At 41.7% G+C, this 23172-nt stretch overlaps 1 protein-coding gene across 2 annotated transcripts in view; it reads left to right on the forward strand.

Annotated features, from left to right (window-relative positions):
- Nucleotides 1–23172, forward strand: part of TBXAS1 (thromboxane A synthase 1) — a 229924-nt gene that overhangs the window by 117587 nt on the left and 89165 nt on the right. For both annotated transcript variants that reach the window (XM_040595587.1, XM_040595586.1), the window contains exons 5-7: nt 11929–12045; nt 19422–19510; nt 21969–22117. In XM_040595587.1, coding sequence (XP_040451521.1) covers nt 11929–12045; nt 19422–19510; nt 21969–22117 — 355 coding nt within the window. The remainder of the gene's footprint in view (nt 1–11928; nt 12046–19421; nt 19511–21968; nt 22118–23172) is intronic.

Genomic DNA, 23172 nt, shown 5'->3' on the forward strand with positions numbered 1-23172 from the left:
CATTTCCTCACTTTTTTCAGCTGTTCCCGTGGTGCTCGTGGGAGCTTTTATATTATGTTGGCAATGCACAGTCAGTTTTGGCTGTAAGAACTTAGGCTGGTCCCAGGGTTAAGATTTATTCTAAGTAAAAATTTCAGCAGGGTTTTAGGCACGTTGCAGAGGGTTATTTTTTCAGGTTCAAGATCCATTTTATTTTTCAGGCTGTAGGATGCTGGGGGGATTCAGGATGGACCTCAGATGTGGGAGAAGCAGCTGTGTGGATGCAAAATGAGTTCTTGTGATGTGGGAGTGTGTGCTGCGCTGGTCAGCACTGATGGTTGGAAACTACAACCCCTTCCTTTCCCCCTCTCCCACCCACCAGTAAAGTTGGGCTTGGAAGTGCAGATACTGATAACTTGTGAAAACGCTAGGTGTGTGTGATCGAGTGTGATGTGCATGCCGAGTATGGGTGCAGCCTGGCTACTTCACCAATGCATGTTCTGCTACAGAGTAAGCGTCTTTTCTCCTTCAGGTGGGAAGTCTGAGCAGGCAGGACTACAGCAACCTCCACCTGAGTTCACCATTACTTTTCCATGTGTTGAGGGGAAGATACTCAGTGAAAGGCCACCGGTGTTTCATTCTCATGGCTGGCGCGTGCTCTTTCCCTGGACACCTGATGAAAGAGAATCTAGATCCCAAATACCGCTCTGTCCTAGTGTGCACTTGCTGACTTCCAGCTTCTCTACACCTGAAATGCTAGCGCTGACTTTTGGGGCAACATGAGGAGGGGAGAATTCAGGATCTGACCCATCCCTCTAGTTGCATGTCCTGGTGATGGCACAGTAAAATTGAAGCAGTGGGGTGGTGGAACAGGCCCTCCAAATGCTGCATTGTCTGGAGGAAGCCTGTTTTGCCAGAAAGGGATCAGTGAGCTCTGGGGTGTGGGCTTCAGCCCATGGAGTTTTCGGTTGTTTTAAAAATTTTATCTTATCCTAGAACTCTTAAGATGAGAAGATACGGTGATGTGGTTTACGCTTCATAATCCACACTGCTTGCTATTACAAGCCTAATACATTTGAGAGTGCAAAAGTAGCTGATACTGTTAATTTATTTTGAATGAAGTACTTGCTGATACTCAAAGGAGCATTTTAGCTGCTCTCCTTGAAGAAATCAAATAAGAGCAATGTGAGGAACAGTCTGGTTACAGGTTTGGGAAGTGAGGCTGTTCTACTGAAATTGCAAGCTCCAGGGAACTCATGGTAAGTCCTGTAATATTATCTGTACGCAATAGGACGTTATTATTGTTGAAATTATCTTATGACAAACACTTAATTCGAGATGTGCTCAAATTAATTTGTGAGAGTCAAATGAACAAAAGCTATTTCATATAGGCAGTTTTGACATGCTTTGATAAATTGGGATTTATTTTTTTACTTGATTGAAACCAGACAAATAACCACATATATGAAATCTTGGAAGACAAAATTCTGAAAGTGTGCTGTGCAACTACTTACAAAGTTTTATAGCCTAGCTCTTCTTGAGGGACAAATAAATGAGGAACGAAAGCAGCTACTACAATCAGGAAAATGCATTAGTGTTTTGACAGATAGATGTGCAGATCTTAATACACAAAGTTTGTTTTTTTCCCTGATGTGTAAATACGCTCTTAATGTAATTAGAAACAATTGTGAAGTAGCAGGCAGGGAATTCAAATTCTTCAGTTAAGCGGATATTACAAATGTGATTTGTTGACAGCTTGTCATGCTGCCATTACAGCTGACCTGGCATTTTCTTTCTGAACAACTTTTCAAAGGAAAACTAGCATAAAAAGAGACATATTTGGCCAGGGAATGCTCTGTCTCTGACTAGCAGCAGATGCTTACAGAAAGAGCAGAACAGGGCAAGTGCAGAATGATACTTCCTATAGAATAGCCCCCTAACATCTGACTGTCCATGGCTGACTTCCTGAGCTAGAGGTTGCATCCATGTTTTTAATTTCTAATAGCCCTTTTATTCCAGTAGTTTGATTTAAATAGCATCTTGAAACTGTTTGTATTTTTTAAAACCATGCGGAGTCTTCACAAGCAAACTTTTATTTGCTTTGTTTGAGATTGTTTTCAAATTTTCGTTTTGGCATTGGGGGAAGAAAAGGTGAAATACTTTTTCCATGAGTTGTTGGAGATCATGGATTTGAAGTAATCATTCCAAATTAGATACATGACCGTTTGAAATATATTTTGTATATCAGGATTGTTGTCACACAGGAAATGGAATATTAGGCAACAACTTTTAGGTGCTACATGGGAACTTAGAAGACCAATATAAACCCTTTGAAGAGACTCAGCTTTTGGTCATAGCTTACTACTTGTTTGCTTTTAGTGTTTCTCAGTGCTTTGAGATTTTAAAGCTAGACTGGCCTGTTTATAATTTTATTTCTATATCACAACCTCTGAGTGAAAGAGGTCAAACCAAAATTGTCAATAAAATATGAAAAACATGAAAAAATGACTTTTTTATACATACTCTGCTCTGAAGGAAAGTTTTGAATACAAGTAATCTTTTTAAAATAAACCATTGGTACACCGCCCCTTTACCTGGCTAGCTTGCCTCTGACAGTAATTAGAAGCATTTAACCCCCATTTGAGGAGCTTAATTTGAAAGTACAAATTAAAAACTCTTGCTCAGCCATACCTAGTGCTTGGAAGTGCCTTGAGTTCCTTGGAGCTGGTGACTTCAACATCAAGGTTTCTCGGGCACCTGCAATTCTTTTTCTAAGTCATAAGTCCTTTGATCCCCAAGTGCTTAGACGTTTTGAGACCTACCTCATGCCCAATCTAGGAGACCTATGAATATGATATTTCAAGAGGAGAGGGACCTCACAGTACCTCTGAAACTAGCTGGTGGTTTAGGCTCTGAAGAAAATGTTCCTTCAAGTCACAACAGAAACTGGTGGAACTGGGCCTCTTCAGTACAGTCCCCAGTCAAAAGGGGAGCTGCCCAGAGCACAAGAGAAAGGTGATCACACATTTTCCTGCTGGAAATCATTCCAAGGCACTAATTTTTCTGGGAAGTGCCCTACCTAGCAACCTGTAAGTGATGCTTGGGGAAGATGTACTTGCAGCCTTATGTGTTGAAGCTATTCCATATTCCATGCAGTCTTTGGTATTCGTAGTAGAGAAGTTAGTGAACCTCTGCAGCCTAGAAGGGCAGCCACCTGGTTCAGGGAGACCAAGGTTGCAGATATTACTACAAAATATTACTCATATATTTTTAATTATAGTCTTGTGTATGCAGACCTTGGAGAGGAACTGGGACTGAAGCCCTTTTCGCAAGGGGAATGAATGCTCTTGAGTCCAGTCCCATTCACTAAGTATTCCCTGGAAAGGGCGGGAGGGTTTAGGACTATTCCCCCCCTGCACCTTCCCCTGCTGTGATAGTTCTTTCCTTCTTTGTTATTCTTATTTCCTTACTTTTCTTCACATCCTTACCCACAGGAAGGAATTACAACTTTTTTTTCCCCGTGTGTGAGTTTGGTTCCCTTAGTGATAGTGTGCAAGGGAGTTACCCCCATGACTTTCTTCACTTTTCAGTTGAAGGAAAGGGAGTAATCCTGATCACAGCTGTAGTGGCCTCTCTTCTGGAGTACATTGTGTTATAAAACGTCCACGAGAAGGGAGGTGTGAAACTCTTCCTGCCTCACTGTCATGGCAGCTTGGACAACTCTGGCCTCAGCTTTGGTGAATTCTCTTCTGAGGTATCTAACTCACATATCTAAACATACACAAGGCATTTCGGTCAGGATTATGACACTGGTCAGCAGCCTAGAGGACAGGCAGTGGGAGGCTGGGTAGTACTTACAATGTCTCTTGGTATTCTTCAGAATCTCAAAGGGTGCTGCAGATTATGGAATATGATGTTCCTGCGTAACAGAAGGATCTAGCCCAAGTTCTTATGGACACTGCCTGCCATCTTACGTATGCTGATGACTGAAAGCATGGGAATATATCTGTAGCAAAAGTTACTGGGAACTGTTTTTTTCCAAAATCTCCTTACAATCTGTAAAAGGAACCTTCTGGTCCTCAACCTCTCCTGTAGGAAAAGTGTGCTTAGAGAGTCTTTTAATATTATTATGACTTTGTCCAACATTAAAAAGTCCAGTTACATCAGCTGGAAAGTAGATTTAAACATTATGTTTAAAAACTGCTTCTCATTACAGCAGAATCTGCATATAGAACACATGTTCTCTAGTACAACTTGGATTTGTCTAGAATGCCAAAACTCCTAATTAATTAACAGCAAATACTTTTTTCTTTGGTTTGATTGTTTTGATCCCAAATATGCAAACTGACCTCCATATGCAAACTGATGAAGGTGTGGACTTAATTTTGATCTTGCTTACACCAACAAATGGAATGATGTGTGACTTGCATCAGTCTGGGTCAGACTGCAGGAGGCCATATGTGTTTATTTTAGCATTTATGAATGGTTATATTTACCTCATTGCAATGACTCGCTTTGGTTTCTGTTGACAAAACCATGACTTAAGAGAATGTTTGCAAAGACAAGAACAGATGTTTCCAGGCTGCTTGCCACAGAGAGGAAAAAAAGACAGTATTTACTTGTAAGCTGGTGTTGGCTGTACCATTTTTCCAATGAGTAATGATGAACAGTAGCCATTAGTCAGTTGCTGAAGATCCTGATTTGACAACAGAAGAATGGGCTTGGAGATGCCTTTTTGTATAATCTGATCCATACCGTAGGGTAGAAGGCAATTGCTGTAATCACTGAAACCACTTCTACCTTCTAACGCTCTTTTGAAGTATCTTAATGACCGAGGAGAACCTAAAAGCTTAATGAAGCAGTGCATGGATATTTTCTCCCCTTCCCTGCAAGCATGTTGGTTTCCTATGAAGCTAGAAACTTTTACTAGACACTTTCATGAAACTGAAAAGCAACATTAAGCTTTTTGGAGTTAGTTTAGTGCTTTTCTTTTTCCATCTGCAGCCATAAGAACACCTCCTAAATCATAGATATTAAATTCAAACTTGTTTTAAATGGACTTTTATAGAGGAGAAAGAAGTGTAGTAGACTATCACCAGGGTTAATGATGATCTGGGTAGGTTTTGGGGAAAGCATTTGTGAAGAAATATCTGTCCATGTAGTTTTAATGGGCAAGGAAGGACTGACTTCAGTCACCCGGGAGCAGCAGTGTGGGGTGTGCGGCACTTGAAGATTTGGATACGAAGTTTTGGGAAGACAGATGAAGAGTGATCCTACTTTTGGAGAGACAACACCTGCGTTTAGTGATTGCCTCTGGTGTTATATGGGTGGGAGGCTCCTTGCAGGCAGAGCAGAGAGGTGGGAGTGATGCAGTGGTCTCCCACACTCTGCCACAGCACCCTGTGGGCAATGCCACCCTTTGCCCTCCATGAAGGCTGTGATCTTTGCATAGGGAGTTGAGTGTTGCTCCAATACGATGATATTTTGTGAAGAGAGAAGTGATACACATTTCGAAGAGATGTAGTTATAACATCTGTGTAAGCAAGAACCTGCTAGATGTTAATGATAACGAACTACAGCATATATGGCATAAACAAGCTCTGTTCTGTTTCTAAAAACATGCAACACAGTGCTTTCCTCATTCAACCAGAAGCCACTACACATTTGAATGCCAATGAGTGCAGGGAGAGCTGAGCATGACTTTTCCTCTTGCAAAACACCAAGCAGGTTTGAAGGAATTCATAGTACTAGCTTACCAACAGGGGATTTTTAAAACTAATATGTGGAGGCATCTTCTGCTTTCCTGCTTTCATGATCCACTTACTGCAGGCTGTGTAAGATGTATTCCTGGAGATACGTCAGACGGTTTTGTCTGTTACTTTTCTTAATTGCAAGCGTAACGTTGATTTGTAAGTGTCATGCCACTGCTGCTGGCTGGCTGAAATACCATATGAGCAGTTCATGGGTTGACTGGTTCCACCTGCTGGCTGAGCTGGTGATGGTGACCTGTCAATCAGGGGTTGAGCAAGTAATCTTATGGAACGATCTTATGACTAATTCCTGTCTGAGGTATGTATGAGGATAGTCTTGTCCTTGTGCTGCAAACTTTCTCTCTGGTTTTTCATTAAATTTAATTTCATTAAATTCAATTTTAAAATGTGGTTTCTTAAGCAATATGGCAATACCTAATCCCAAGTGCATTTTTAGCAAGAGAAGGACAGCAATCCTCTTTGAAAATAAGAAGATAAACAAATTAACCCACTGTTGTGCCAGTGCTGCTGCCTGGTGATCACTTCTGGAGCTCACCCAGGGAGGGAAAGCCTAGACCTGTTCCCTATACATCTCTTGCAGATACTGCATCGCATACATGAGGGCTAGGAGGACAACCCCTTGCACTTGGAATATACCCCCAAAATTTCCCCTAACAGGGAAGGGGGTGGGGGTGGGAGTGGGAGAAACCCAGAGCTCGACTTAACTCTTGATACTGCAATGTCCATGAGTACAGAAGAAAGACTAGTGGGTGAGAAGAGCAAATGGCTCTCATTAGCATGGGTTTAGGGCTGAGGCAGGGCTAGAGTTCAGGGAAGAGTGGGCATGGATTTCCAGTTGAAGCCGGATCCTGCAAAGCCTGCAGGACTAGAAGAAAGCAGAGGACTTACCTAGCAAACACCATTTGCCTTCATGCATGACTAATAATGGCAGTATTAGTGTTGGAGTTACTGTTAGGATTTGGGATCTTGGGTGCCCTAGAGCTTAGTTCCTTGTTTGAATCTCGCCAGGCTTTCAGTGCTGAGGATTGGTTCCAGCAGAAGCAAATCTTTTTTGATTGGTTTTGTTAGCACTTGGCTATGATTAAATCTAAGTTTAAGGTAAGAAAGTTTCTGAGATCCTGTTACAGAGTTTCATTTCTTGCTGTGCTGTCCAAGCACATGGACTAGATCAGCCGCTGATTCTGTGGAGGTGAATGGCTTATATTGTAGGTTTCAGAGCTGTAGGTTTTTAAAGGTCTTTAGTGTACCTAAAGGGCACCTCTAAAGAGATACCCGTCCAGGATATTTTAAGACTGCTTGGCTGCATTAATTTTCTTCTGCTGGTTGCAAACCTTCATCCCTCATTTTTTTACCAAAGGAATAAGAGGAAGTTTCAGAGGGAACATCATGGTGCTACTACCCTTCGTCTTGCTCCAGGCAGTCATCACTGGCTGCCAGAGGTTCAGTCCAGCCTGCTAGTGACACACTCAGAAAAGCAAATGATTTATGAATCATACAAGGCTACAGTTATACTCCAGAATAAAAGAGGGACAGGATATTAGTGCATGAGTAGGTCCTACAGATGTCCATATTGACATGCCTCTTAGCATGGTTTTGTCCTGCATTGATTAGTTGCCCCCAGGCATGGTCACGGAACAGTTCAAGAGGTGAACATGCACCATGACTTTAAGCAGTTTGGATATGGCCAATCTTCTTGGGAAAGTGATTCAGCCTTAGAGACAGGAGGTATTCTGTACCACTTGGCCTCAGAGCCAGAGAAGAGTCTGGTTTGCCTGAATTATTTAGTAATACACAGCAAGCCAAATGGACTCGGGAACAAACAAGTCAGTAAGTGGGTCTGAAGGATCAGCTTAAGGAACAGCTCAATGGGAGGGAATTCCTGAATCAGTTGCAAAGATGCTGCTCATCTGCAAACATCATTTTGTTTTCTGTTTTAAAAGCTCTGGTGTTTCAAAGGATTTGTTTGGAAGGAATTCCCTCCAATTTTCTTTGGTTTTTTTCTGATGGCATGCCTGCGATTGTGAGAACTCAGTAGCACTTGCAGGTATGCTGCAGCAGATTACCATGCTGCCAGTAGTTGTCATGCAGCACTACTGTACCACGGTCAGAAATGGTTGATTACACAGCAGAAGGAAGTGCAGAGCAGTTGTTGAGTGTTTAGATAATGCTAGATGGAATATGAGTATGATTGCATTTGACTTAAAAGCAACCTCCTCCCCACCTAAAAACCAAAATACCACCCCTGAAAATATTACAGCTGCCTCCCATGGTAATTTTTTTGCTGATTTTTTTTTTTTTTTTTATAGGCTCAAGAATTCTCAGATACAGCTAGTACTTTTTCCGTTCAGAAAGAGGTGACACTTCATCTTTCACTAAGAGACTTCAGGCTCATTCTCATACCAAATCCATTTTCATTCCTGCTATATGAACCTGTAACATAGGTTATGCAATTAAGAGGAAAGTGTTTGCAGAAACGATAAGGAAAACCTGATAAATGAAATCTGCTGCACACTGTCAGTCATGCTGATGCTATTCCAATAAACACAAACATGTTTTTGTGTACCCAGTTTAAAGAGACAGAGTAAGATAATTTATCGCCCAAATTGTCTTTCCTTCCTTGCAGCATTTGTATGTATATAATATTATACACACCAAAAATATGATGAGAGCATTACTGACATATAGTAGAGGGCTAAAAAGGCAATACTATAGTTGGTGTTGTAGTTATAGCGTTATAGTTAACAGGCTTTTTGTTCAGTAACTGGACCCCTCTCTGTGAATGCTTTATATACAGTCTTTGTGCAATTAGGAGCATTTTTAGGGTGAATGTTTGGTTATAGGAAGGGGTTTGCTTTCAAGACAAATGCGGTCAGATTTATGTCAGATTTGTTATTATGTAAGTGGAGCTTTGTCTTAGAGGAGATTTGTCTTGCAGAGTGCGCAGACTGGGCAGCCTTCAATTTCGGAGTGAGTGCAAAATACTTTTACAAGTGTTGCCCTATAATTCTGTCCATGTCCGTCCCCTCCCCTGCCCCCTCCGTCCCCCCCCTTTCTTTTTCTGTACACTATTCAAACCTTGCTTGGAAGAGAAAATCAGTCATTTCCCTGTGGGAACTGTTATTCTGCTCTTTCACTGTAGTTTCTGAGTGCCTCAGAAATGTTAATGTATTGTTAGCAGTTCTGAGGAGGTGATGTGATATCTCCACTTTATAAATCAGGAGCGAAGGCTGGTGGCTGAAGCACAGGTCCAAGAGTGTTTGCTAATTTGGGGGCCCCGTTAAATGACCTGATTTCTTGGACTAATGCATTTCATGTTATTAAGGCACATTCCCTCTTGTTGATTTCAGTGGCATTAGTGAGTGCTCAGGAGCTCTGCAATCTGGGCCTCAGGGCTTGAAACTGAAGACCAAAGATATAAGGAATACTTCTTTGGTGACCAGCTGAGTCAAGATTTAGTGTGAAGAGTTTCTCTGCTAGCACATAAGAACTATGAAGCAGAGGCTAGCGTATAGTACTTTCTCCAAGGATGATGCTCATTTCCAGTTGTCCGGAGCCGCCTCTGATTTTACTACGCCTTTGAGTATCTGTAACAAATGAGGCAGCGCTCCAGTGAGTGATGGTCTCTCTAGCTGCAGTTCGGATCCTCAGAAGAGATACCTACTGACAAGTTAGAAAACAGATCATTTATTTAAAGAGGATACTCAGAAAACAGTTCAAACCACTTCAGCTTTGACAGCCTGTCCCAAGTTCTCCTTGTTATGCATGGAATAGTGTAGTCTATGTATACATATACATTAAAAATGTGCTCATATTTTATCTTACAGTAGCCATTTGATGAGAGTACCTGAGTCAGTCTTTTCCTTTGGCTTAATATCCTGCTATGTACTCTTCTGCTCAAAAACAGCTCATCTTTGCTCAAAACTGGTCTGTAGCATCAGATCAGTGACATTAGTTTACTGCACTGGGTGGTGGTGCTGAGAATGTAAAACTATCCCATTAGCCTGTTTGCAATGTAAAATAAGCTTATGCAGTGTAGTGAGATTCTGGCAAGTGTAAAGGAAAAAGGTGTTAAGGAGAGCTGGCAGCTCCTTAAAGAAAAGATATTAAGTGCAAACTTCCACTAAAGAGGAAAGTTAAGGAAGTGCAGTAGAAGACCAGCATAGCTAAATTACCAGCTCTTCATAGCCCCTGAAGAGAAGGTTTTTTTAAAGAGTGGGAGGTAGGTCAGATTTCCAAGAACATGGATAAAAAAATAGCATATAGGGACAATAAATTCAGAAGTCTTGTGGCACAAAATGAGAATAAGGTACTGAGAGGTGTGTAACAGTTGGTAAGAACTCGTTTTTCATGTCCATTAGTAATGAAAGAAAGACTGAAAGAACATGCTAGAGGGTGAAAGGTATCAACAGATGGCATTGGGAAGGTCAAAGTGGATACTGTTGCTACTGATAACGTGGGGGACTGTACTGCCACTGCTACCCTGACTGAAGATGACTTCGAAAGTGTTTGGGAACAGTCCACTGTTGGAAGGGAAGCATGGGCTGGGAGGATCCCAGAGGTGGCTTCTTTGCAAGTTATTCTGTACTTTTGTTAATGTGTTAGATGATGGCACCGAGTGTGATAATTTATACAGAAGGCATTAAACTGGTAAGGATGGAAGACGCCATGAAAGACAGGGCTACAATTCAAGGTGATCTTGATCAGTTGGAGAAGTAATTGTAAAAAGAATGGTCACAGTTCAACAAGGACATGTTCTATATAAGACTCTTAGGAGTAACCAACTTTAATGGTAAAGGCTGGGGAACAACTTCCTAGGGATTAATTATTTGTAAAAAAATCTGAGACTTTCAGGGAACCACAAGCCAGTACATGAGTGGACATTGTCATGCTGTGGCATGTAGTATTCTGGGGTGAATAGGGAGGAATGTAGCCTGCAGAACATATAAAAAGAAAAAAAGTCTTCCTTGTCTGGAGTACCATATCAAGTTACAGTGACTAAAGCTTGAGAAAAATGTAAATCAGCAAGACTATGCGAAGGGATAGGGACAAGACTGAACAAACAGTCCCAGATAGCATGACTAATACACAGATATTGAGTGAATTGGTGTTATTTGGGGTAGACAGCAGCAATATGATTGGTGGTTGTTAGAGCCTTCTGGGTATATGGGCTGCCGCAAAGAGGGAGAGAAAGCCTGTTTTCTGTGCCTGTGATAGCACAAAGACTAAAGACCATAAGTTCCAGCAAGAGAGGTGGTGCTACCGTAGTGAGAGTAGTCCAACACTGAAGAGTTTGTGTGTGGAGGTTATTGAATCTCCACTGTTGGAAGCCTTCAAGAACAATTAGGAAACATCCTCTGGCAATAATATAAGTTGTAGAAGATTCTGCTATGGGGCTGGACATCTCCTGACACCTCTTCCAGGTGTAATTGTGTGCTTTCTGACACGCTTCCTCTTTCATCTTTTTTATCCTTTTACTCCTTGGTGGATATTATGTTCTCTGGATAGGGAATTCTTAGTTGGAGGGGGGATTAAAATTTAGCAAATCCATAAGCAGTCATCTTGGTATGGAACTTCATAGGGCAGTGCTTTAAACTACTATGTTTGACCAACTGCTGAAGCTGTGAGAGTCCCACACCACAACTTCATTGTGAGAGTGTTCCTTATAGACAGAGTAAGGACTGGGACTTGCTTTCTAATCAACATATTTTCTGAAGACTTTTAAAATGCATGTAACAGTCTGACATACCAGCTGTCACCAGAAATCATGTCCCCCACGACACCCGCGTGCGGTGCGTTGGCACTCATGTCACACAGAGAGGGAGTGTTGACAGGTTCTCTTGCTAGTCACCTTAGCAAGGGAGGAAATAAGCCAGGGTTCAGCAAAGGAGAACTGGCAATCGCAGGAGAGCACCAGGAACAGCAGAACCAGAACAATCTGAGCAAGGAGTTACTGGACTGGCCCGGGGCCTTTGCAAGCCCAAGAGGAAATGCGTGCAGCAAAAGATAAATTTTCTCCAGCCTCATCCATGTTTTCTTGGTGTTTGGGAGTGATTTGAACATCTCTCATCATGGACAGCAGTGCAATGCCATTCATGGCCAATTGTTTCCAAGTTCCAGAGCCTTGAGTAGCTCTAGTTGCATTTGTGTTAAAACTGAATCATGTTTTCTTTTGACTTAGAAGCCGAACTTGATTTCCAAGCCAATGCTTGACAGCATCCTTTGTCTTCGTGATGACAGATGGAAGTATGTGCGGAGCCTCCTGACCCCAGCCTTCAGTGATACCAAACTGAAAGAGGTAAGGTGTAGACAGTGCTGCTTTCATAATCTGGAAGACATGATTGTTTTCTTTCGTGCAAGCATCTGCTTTATATAGGTCCGTATTAAGGACAGGTAAAATCTGCTACTTTGTGCCAATTTATTTAGACCTAAAGAGCATGCACAGTAGAGTGTACATGTGGTGTGGTCCATTTCATAGACGGGTGAAAATCGGAATAGCTCATCTGAGAATGTGATCCTCCGTCTTTCTCTATGTAAGCTAGTTTGTCCATAAAAGCGTAACAAACTCAGAAAGAACCCTTACACCTTCCTCCCCCACACCCTGTAAGGAGTAAGCTAAAGTACAGGAAAGGTTATTGCTCCCAGTTGGAACATAGCTTTTCATGATTTGCAGAGTCAGCAGCTCTCATGTTAGCACGGGAACTGCTGTCAGTCTATTTTCATTTCTCCATCTCCTTCCTCCCCCCTCCTCCTTTTATTTTTTAATCCTTTCATATAATAAAATAAGTCACTGGAACAGAATGTCATTGCCAGATAAATACCTCTGACTGAAAATAAATGTCTCCATGCTGGCCTGCTGCTAATTTCCTATAAATGTCTCAGCATTTACTTAGCCATGGGAGCCCATTACCCGGTAACAAAGTCCTATTCCAGTGACACGATATCTCTTAATTAAACGCAGATAAATGATTGACTGGTAAAGTCTTCTTTCAAGGGGGGGGGGGTGGGGGGGGGGGGAGGGGAGCGGACCCCACACAACAAAAAACCACCTCTTCCTTTATGTATTTTCTTCTGCAAGGGAACCATGCTTCACTCCGGTGCCCAGTCCTGGATTGTAAAATTTTCCACTGGGCAGACGCTTGTGTTGTTTTGACATGCCGCTGTCGAAATCCACAGTAACATCTAAATGTGTCTGGCTCTCCCAGCTCTATAGACAGCGGTCGCTTAGCAACGCCGGCTGTCACCTCCTTATTATGGTAAATTCTAATTGGCCGCCAGCCTGGCGGAGATGCTGATTAATCACGACTGACAATGCCATTGGTTATGCGCCCCGACATTTGCTCTGTCACCGGCTCCATCATGAAATTTTAGCAAGGTGAGGATGTTTAAGTATGCAAGTGATTAGTTGCTTATGGCATGGTGGGGAGAGCAGAGTTTTACATTTTCCTAGCGGAAATTAATCTGCCTTACTGCAGGTCATCGGCTCTTTGCTGGCGGACTAACAAAAGATAAAACTGTGCTCCCCTCAATTTGCGGAGAGCAACCTCTGCTGGCACCAGCCGGGCAGACTTGACTGAGGAGAGTGGTGAGGGTGAGCAGGTGGAAGCCCTGGTCATCTTGCTCTGGGGCTGGGCATGCCAGGGTTTGCAGGGTTTGACCGATTAAACTGAGGTGGGAGGAGTTCATGGTGCTCACTTTGCACTGCTTGGTGGTGGAGCTGCAATGCTGGAGTGGTGGTAGGAGTTAAAATGGAGAGCTGGCTAGTGCCTGTCAGATATCTTGCATGCAAAACCTGAGATCTTTTTTTTTAGCCTGATAATCACCTTTCCCTGTGCTGCTTCTTCCAAACTTTGTGGAAGGGCTGCAATTGTGCGTGGGCTCAGGGTGACCTGCAAATGGTTCCGTTCTTCTCCCAGTCTACACAAAGTGGGAAAACAAGGAAGTGAGGAAGGTCTTTGAAAGGCCCAACTTTGTTCCTCTGTCCTATGTCTTCACCAGAAGACAATCCATCCCTACGCAGAAAGACACTTGCAGTAAGTCCTTGTGAGATTAAGAACCTCGTTTGAACAGGTGCATTCCTCATCTGTGCGTTTTGTTTTCTACCCAAATACGTGAACAGTCCTGGGATTTGAAGTGAATGCAACTTAAGTCCTTGCCCATGTGCTTCTCTTGCTGTTGCTTAATTTAGAAGCCAAACCAACACTTCTTAAAGAAAATCAATGCTTGTTAATTATGATCTCACTTTTTAACTCTCCCGTATTCAGTACTCTCTCAGAACCTCTACAGCAGCATGGAAATAAAAATACCGTATTCTAGTATTGGTCATACTACAGAGTATTCAGAGTTAAGTAGAAGAAATCCTGTTTATAATGAACTCTTTCTCTCTACCTCAAAGGAGTTACCAATAAGCTAGTTTTGTATTAATTTATTGTGTAGGAACCTGGGTATGTTGTTTCATACATATTTATAAATACTGCCAGACACATTCTTCATTTCTTCTCCTAAGACATTGATTCCTTTGCCACAGAGATCTGAGCTGTGAAACCCCCCCACACCAAAGTCTTCCTCTGTTCACTCTGGATGTCTGCTTTGCCTTCATTCCCCTATACAGACTCCCCAGTGATGCTGGAGAGACTGCATACCTCACGAGTGGCTTTGGACAGTGGTTCCCCTTCAGCACTGCAGCCCCTTATGCCACTCCGAACATAGATTTGTCTGTCTGGATGCCCTGAGAGAACAGGGAGCTATTAGCCTGTGACAGAGCAATAGATGTTAACAACTCCTTGTGCTCCCCATAGCAATCACTTCAGATACAGGATGCACAGAGGGTCGGAGGGTTGAGTGTAGGTTCCTCATACCTCCATTTCAGAAACACAGGAATCTACTGCTAAGCTAAAAGGACAACTTCAGCACTAGTAAAGAACAAGAAGCCAGTCATCTGCTGGTTGGCCTGGCTGCTGGAGGACACAATCCAAGACAAAGCTAATACATGTTGCTAAGGTTTGACCCGCAGTACCCCACAGGGGCACCTAGCTGCTTGGCTGGGGACAGAATGGCACTTTGCCATTGTCTCTCCAAGGAAGTAGTGTAGTGTCATGAGAAGTTCACTAAGCTTGAGGAAGTTCCCCTTAGTTTGGCAAAAAACTCCAACAGCCAGTCACCAAATGAGGAAAAATTGATCCCAGAAATGTTGACATTTGCAAAATTGCGAGCAATTAACTGAAACTATAGGTTATAGAGCTATTGGGCAGCCAGTGTAGTGATTGCTGCATGCACACAGTGTTGTTTTCCTTACATTTCTCAAGATTTTCTGGCATCTTCTCCAGCTTTCTCACTCTCCTGAATTTCTCTTTAAAAGCTGTGCATGGTTTCATGGTTTCTTTTATGGATTTCTGTTCATTGTGTGTTCTGCCTTTTTAATTTTCATTTTCTAATGAGTATATAAAGATTAGTAAAACAGTCCACTCCACCTGAAGGAAGGTTTGGCTCCAAATAACTTTGAATTCAAATACTGTAGTGGTGAGCATAGTATGAATCAGTGGACTTCTAAGCTTGATCCTGCAGTAATATTTGGTAGCATCCCACATGAGATGCCACTGGAGTTGGTAGCAGTTCTGATAATAATCTATTTTCAGTGACAACCCTAAATGGACTTCGTAGTACCATTGCTGTGGGAGCAGTGAAACTGAGAAGGGAGAGACAGGAGACAGGAGACCCCAAGAAGATTCACTTCCCGCTCGGTCATTGACTGCCTATGGGTGATCTGGCAGAAGCTACTTAAATTCTCTGTGAATGAAAAGACTTTCATCTGTTAAATGAGAATAAGAGCGACCACTGAAAGCTGATCCAAGATGTAATTCATGAGGAATTTGTGAAGTAATATACCTGGAGGCCCTTAAGTAAAAGATGCATTTTGTGGTGTTCCTTTTGTGCTCTCCTCAACTATTATGCATTGAAACAAGCTAATATGTTAGTCATCTTGCAGTACCAATCTTGATTCCCTATTTAGTATTTCTTATTTTGTTCCTCTTCTTATTGCCGTGGTGCCTGTGATGATCCTGCAGTTCTGGACCCCTTGTCAGTCTTGATAAATAGCTTTGCTCTCTTTTACAGTCAACACCAGCAGAAAACCTACTGATTTTTATTTATTCTGATGGTGCTGCAGTAGACTTGTCATCTCCTATCAGTATACTGGGAATCCTCTCCTCCATTAACCAACCATTAAAACAAAACAGAACACAAAAATTAAGGAAGAGAGCACAGCATAATGTAGCATTGTCCTAAATAACCTGCAGAGTGGCGTTCGTGTTGAGGCATTTTCTTTTAAACAAAGGGAGACACAAAGAAGAACTTGTGATAACATGGCAGAACCGTGTATGCAAATCCTTTAGTGTCACTCTCAAGCCTGTAGACCTTCCAGGCCCCACTAGGACATGAGACCTGACAGTCCAACTGCTGAGGTTTCCTTGATTTGCTCCTGCTCTGCTTGTGCACATGGGTCAGAGGCGTTTTGAAAGGGTCTCTGGAAATTGCTGTTGTTACTCAGCAAAGCAAGTATGCTCACCTGAGACAAAGCAAATCACTAATGTAAAAGCTGGTACGTGAAACGTTGCGTATCCTTGAGCCACAAGTTAGTGTCTGGTTGAATTGTTCACTTTGCAAAGTTGTGCCCGTGAATAGCAGGGCCCCACTGTGAGGTGATGGAAATGAATCCTCTCACAAACATCTTCCTGATGCTCTGCTCTTTTCCTGGTTTTAGTCAGGGATTTGAAATCAGGTAGAGAAGCAATTCTTGTGTTAGGGATATATCCTTTTTCCTTCTCCTTCATTTATATTTCTTTCCATTTGTGAGATGAGGTCCAGCATGACTTCTGTACTGTGCATGAATAGTAAAGTCTCCAGTGTGTCTGTCTACAGAGAATATGAACCAGCATTCTGTTTTGTAGATTGGGTGCTAATAATAAGGGTAATAATAATAGCAAATGCTGAGGACCACATCTAACTAGAGGAATGTGACTCTGATGCCTTTGAACAGTGCAAACATCCCCATGCACTGTGCGTACGCAGAATCAGAAACTAATTGTTGTTATGTGCCAAATAGCATATTGGCAAGATTTATATAGCAAAGCCCCTGGCATCATGAAAACCCTAACCCCAAATGCTCTTCTTTGGCAGAAAGAAAGAAATTTGGACTCTGGGCTACTCTTGCTATTAGATAACTGGCAGATCAAATATTTACAGGGACCATATTGTTTAGATTTTTCTTCATCCTGTTACTCTCAGCCAATCTGAACACAGAGCAGCTGGGGTTTGTTTACCCACCAAGAACGGAATCTCAGGCAGGTTATGAAGCTTTTATGTTCTGACTGGCAAATGAGAACGTATAGGAAGTTAGTGATACCCAAGGCAGTGCAGATCAACATGTCTGTTTCTGTGCTGGTTTTCAAAGTTTGGTATATTTCACCTCCCCCAACACTACTTTGTTTTTCTTGACAATTGAACAAAGAGTTGAAAGTGTTAAGGGACTTGAGAGTGTTTCAGTCTGTGGTCTTTGTAGTTAGCAATCTTGGACTAATTTATGTCCCTCAGGGGAATAAAAACCCAAACCCAGGATTCCCGAGTAGATATCCCCCGTAGCTTTCATATGCAAATAATTGTCTCATTGATATGACTTTGTCCTATCATGCTAACAATAAATCAAATCCATGTGCCCCCGTCCCCATTTTCCTGGTTAGATTTACTAATAAAAATATCTTATGGCTAGAAATGAATTGCAATGGTATTCTGAAAGGCTGGTGGAATGTGAAAAGTGCAGAGGTGCTGTGAGATGCCTTAACTAGGTATATGTGCCACAGCCATCTCTACCAGCTGTTGGAAGGCAATAGCAACCAGCTGGGTGGTTGCAGGTCTGGTGATGTGATGGAGAATAAAAAAGAAATAAGGCCATAGACAGAAAATCTGAAATGATCACCATCTGTTTAGGAAACATCATACCTGTTAAAATACAGATTTTTATTCTGTTCTCCTTGACTAGTTTGGTTCATTGGAAGGGCTGGACACAGAGATTATTAAGCATTTCACCCTGGTTCAATCTGTTGAACAGAAATATGTTAATTTTGTTGAACCATTTGAGAAGCATCTTACTGCAGGGGACCTTCTTTAGAAAGCCAAAAGGGAAAGAAAACTGCCACATAACATGGTGTGCACCTCCCAAACACATCACAGCTAATTCTACCAAATAGTGATCTGGCTTCAGGATTGTCTTGGGAGAATGTGGCAAAGCCCAAATCAGTCTGGCTTTGACTTGGCATAGCAATGACCTGCTCTGTCCCATATAGGTACAGGACCTTGAAAGCAGCTAGACACATTCTTGACTCAGGCTTCTGCCTTTGGAAAAAATGTTGGATGCTCCCATGTAGGCCTCTTGACTGCGTATAGTCTTGCCCATGTGTTAGGATGGCAGTGTGCCTGTGCACAAAGTGTTATGCCAGTTTCACAGAGGTAGAAGTGCCAAGCAAAATGGACTTGGCTGGGCAGGCTGCATAGCTCTCGGGGTGTGCTGGGAGGCTGCAGTAAGTCTTTTTTGGTAACAAGAATGTCAGAGGAGTAGGACAAGTCTGTTCTCATGTTTGTTGACATCCGTATGCTGAAGGAGGTTGTTTCAGGAAGGAAAGGCAGGTTTCTTTGCGCATGTCTGCTGATGCTTAGCGTATTTGTTGAGGCAAGACTGTGGAATTAAATTGTAGGCTGTAAGGATCTTTAGGCAGTCTATATGGAGAAAGAGCTATGGCAGACAATGTCTTTAGCTTCAGGGCTGGACTGCTGCTACACCCTTGCTCAGACCTCCAGTAGGTGTAATCAAGGCAAGTGTCTGATGCCTTTCATATATAAAAAGTTAGAGGAAGAGAGAAACTTTAATGAGGTCTTGGTGGTTGTCTATGGTTTCCGTGAAGTGCTAAAGAGGAGTCCTGCACAGTCTGTTGCAGGAGAGAGCTACAGCCAGGCTGTGGGTAAGTCTACCGGACCATCATGTGTCAGTGACTGGAAAGAACCATTAGCTGAATAAATTTACGTGAACGTCCATTTAATGGCATCACCACTCCAGAAAACCCTTTCCTCAGGTAGCAACAGTAGTTTGCCCTCAGCATCTTGTAGTGGTATACACAGTGCTTTTCTAATATACATCTTAAATACCTCAAACCAAGAGAGAGCAGGATGGAAGTGCTGGACCTCTGATGCTAATAACTTTACAGGACTTTGGGACTATGGAAAATATTATTCCTTCTGCCCTGTGTAGCCTAAATGTACTGTAAATATGGATCATGATAAATCATCATCTGGAACAGGGCATGATTAAAAAGAGAGGGGGTTGTCTTTGCTTGACAGCTCTCTCCATATATAGCCACAGGTGGGCAAGAACCAAAGGTCAGGTAAGTGACAGGGCCTCCTGTATTTAGGCCCAGAGCTGGAGAAGGTCATCCCTGTAACGTACAGGGTGGGTTTTTTTAGCAGACAGTCGCAACATTTCATCTTAACTGTGCAGAAGTGCCTGACCACACCTGCAGAGGATCCTGAGAACTCCATCCCATCCACTGGATGAAATTCATTTAGAATAATTGATTTATGTTTTTTAAAATTTTAATGTTTTTCACAATACAATGTGTTCCTTTCTAGATGACACCGCTAATAAACCAGGCCTGTGATGTCCTGCTGTGTAACTTGAAAGTCTATGCAGATTCTGGCAAAGCTTTTGATATCCGGAGGTATGTTCAACATGCCAGAAATCAGTAGCAGATTTAAATAAAAAGAAGTCAATAGCAGCAGTTATTCTAAATATGCACTTACTGTATAAAAGAAGATTTTTTTTTTTCTCTTTCCTTGCTTTTATAAGTAGAGATCATAGTTTAATAGAGGATGTGTCTGATAGATGCCTTTTCTTCCTGGGGGCAGCCATTGCATAGTTGAAAAGTAATTTTGGAAAAGCATCTAATGTATTTCTAGCTGTTGTTTAATGAAGTTTTAACAGCTGGAAGCAGAAAGGAAAGCTGCATCAGACCCTGTCCAGTCTGCTCTCTACAGTCAACCAATAATGTACAAATATAGGAATTGATCTAGTATCAAATCCCTCTAGTCCATCACCCTCTTTCTTTTTCTATATGAGGGGTTTTGAGCACTTAATCATTCTTCCCACATTCTTCCTAACCCTGTCTAATGGCACGCTAGTCTTTTGTGAAACAATGGATTGGTACTCCAGATAAGAATGCACCATTGACTTATAAAATGACACTTTAACATTTTCCATACTGTGCTTTCTCCCATTTGTTATGCGTTTAATATCCTATTATCATTTTTTGTTACTCTTTCATCAGAGGTCTTCACTGAACTGTTCACACACTGTCTAGCCCCGTCTCTGAGCAGATGCATTTCTTCTAGTATGGCATATGAGTAGTTCAAATGCATTCTTTCTAATAGGCACTATTTTGCATACATTTCATTTGCTGGGTTGGTCAGCACCCTCTGAAGTTCTTAATGATTTATGCGAGACTGGAGCAGTGCAAATAATTTTGTTTCATCTAAAGAAATGGATATCTAGCCACAATTCGTCCAGCTCTTTCAAATGTATGTATATACACGCAAGTGTATATGCATGCAAGTGTATGTGTGTGCGCAGGGATCTCTTCATTAAACATCTGAAGAGAAGCTATGAAACCTGGAGATGCATTACACTTAGCCTAGTGCTCTGGTGAAAATTGACCTTTTGAGTCTTCCCAGGCTTTTCCTTTTTTCCATTTGTCCTTTTTCTATGCCTGGTCTTTTAGCTATTGATCCATGATATGGTTTCACCTGTCAAGAGGCACTTTGGAAAAGACCTTCTGAAAGTACAAATGAATGGCATTGACCATCTAAGAATATGGTCTTCTAGCTGTTTTACCATACTACCATTTCAGCAGGTTTGGCATATATAAATGTGATTCTCATTGCACTACGATTTCCCAGAATTGCCTTGGGACCTATTTTTTGTATGTAAATACCCTATCTGCGACCTCCTGTCATCTTGTATGTTAGTTGTCTTTAGCCATTTTGTGTTTCACCAACAACCCAAAATTCAGTTTTTAAGCTTTTTCAGTACCTTGGAGTGGTAGAAGACCGATTGCTGCTGAAGTTTTTGTTTTATTGCAGTGCTCCTTCTTTTAACATGTCAGCTTCTAATAATGCTTTGTGTGTGTGCGTGTGAAAATGCAAAGAAGTTACTTAGCTTTGCAGTATTGTTGTTATCTTCAAAATCTGCTCTGGTGTAATCAGAATGACAGGAGTCAAAGATCATAATTTATAGAAATGCTGCTTTGAAATATATATACATGATACACTGGACCACAGTCCTGTCCTTCTCTTAATACATGCTCACTCAGGTTAAAACACCACAAAATTTTATATTAGCCTTTTGTAAGGGAACATAGGAGAACAGTCATTGCAGACTTGACCACAGATCAGAAGAATCAAATTTCAAGGATATTTTACATTCTCAGTTCATTTATCTCAAAACTAAATATAGCTGCTAATTCCCAGTAAAAGTAAAAATGGTGAGATTACTGGATAGATGGTCAGATATATGGGGAGAGATTCAGTTAAGTCCTGAAGTTTCTAGATCATGGTCCACGGATCATTTGTAGTTCTTAAAGCATTTTCTACCCCTCTGCAGAGATACAGATTTCACATGGTGTCATTACCACTTGTTCTTGATCACAATTCTACATTACAAAGGAGCTATCAAGAAAGAAATCCTAAAAAAAATTTTACTTAAGCACCTCATGTAACTGAGAGTGTAGACTGGGCTGGTATTAGATGTGGTTGCTGCAGTTTAAAATGAGAAAGGAATGATATCTTTTATTAAGATGCATACTAAGAAAGTGCTTATGAATTTCTGACCTGTTGTGTTTGATTTCTGGGTAATAGCAACTGAAATTGTTTATATTTTACAAATTTTTAGTGTGATTATTGAGCTATATGAAAATATGTTCACTTTGTGGACAGAGAGAAGGTGATCGTTACTAAGCATCAGCATTTGTCAGAATGATGGAAACATGTCTTGTTGGCAAAGCTCAAATCTAAAATCAAGAAGAAAATCACAGATAAAAAATAATGTTTTGTGATGTTTGTAGAATCAAGATACTAATGGATATGTAATTTGTAGCTAATGATTTATCATTCAACTCAATGCAGGTGTTACAACTGCTTTACCTTGGATGTTGTTGGTAGTGTAGCTTTTGGTACTGAGGTGGATTCTCAGAAGAATCCTGATGACCCCTTTGTTAAAAACTGCAGAACATTCTTCGAGATGTCTTTGTTTAAGCCTCTCCTCATTCTAATACGTGAGTATACCTTTGTCTACTTCCTTATGGTAACTTTCTAATAGTCATTCTGAAATTGCAAAACATGCTGAAGCAGGAGCAAGAAGATGTATAGCAGACTTCAGTTCAGAGGTATTCAGAACGCAATCGACACGGCAAGTATACCCTCAAGAATTCCACCGTGTGCTCTACCAACTCTTGTCACCATTAATGTAACCTCCTCCAGAAACTGAGATTCTGGGAAGGCAATGCTCCAGGGTGATCTGAGTGGAAGGTTTCTGGGTCCTGTAGTTTCCACAATATCTCTTTCAATACACTTCTGCATTAAACCAGAGTAACTGCCCTTCAGAGTCTGTTGTTCTGCACTTGGTTGCAGTCCTACCCATAAACAACAGTGGGCTAATAACCCTCTAAAAGAAGAGGGGTGGAGGAGCATAAGCAGGTAGTATTAAGTCCTCCAAATTCTTATTTGAATAGCAGCAGCAGCCTGCTTGATGGCTGCAAAGGATAAAGATTATAAGTGCCAGCACAGGCTGTCATTAAGAGAATGCATTTATTTTCAGGTGAATAGATAGGGAGTGCAAGAATGGCATATAAAGCCATTCAGATTCTAAGGCATGGAAGCTAAGGCTTCACAGTGATGTTGGCCTGGTTAACGCAGGGCAGTAAGAATCGTGGCCGAGGAAGCCACAGCATAATCAAGGTGGCTGAGGTTTTGCCATCTTGCTATCTAGACCTGCACAACAGTGTCAGGTGGCACAGTGGCAGCATTTCCTGTGCCCATCTGATCCTGCTGGCATTGCAGATTGCACCTGCACTAGCAGCACATGAACTGCTTCCTTCTGGAGTTGTGTATCCAAAATGTCCTGGGGTTAATGTTTAACCTGATTGCAAAGTGTGGTTTGTGACTAATTGCTGAAAGGACAGAAATGTCCCCCTATATGTTTAAGACAGTGTCCTTTGTTAAAGTTTCTGTAGTGTTTGTGGTTGGATGCCTTGGTTGATGTGTTTCTGCTGGTGCATTATGTAGTCTGAAATTCCATACTGTGTTGCCCTGTTGGCAGCACAGGAGTTTT

The sequence above is a fragment of the Falco naumanni genome, chromosome 5 (genome assembly GCF_017639655.2).
Source record: "Falco naumanni isolate bFalNau1 chromosome 5, bFalNau1.pat, whole genome shotgun sequence".
Classification (NCBI taxonomy): domain Eukaryota; kingdom Metazoa; phylum Chordata; class Aves; order Falconiformes; family Falconidae; genus Falco; species Falco naumanni.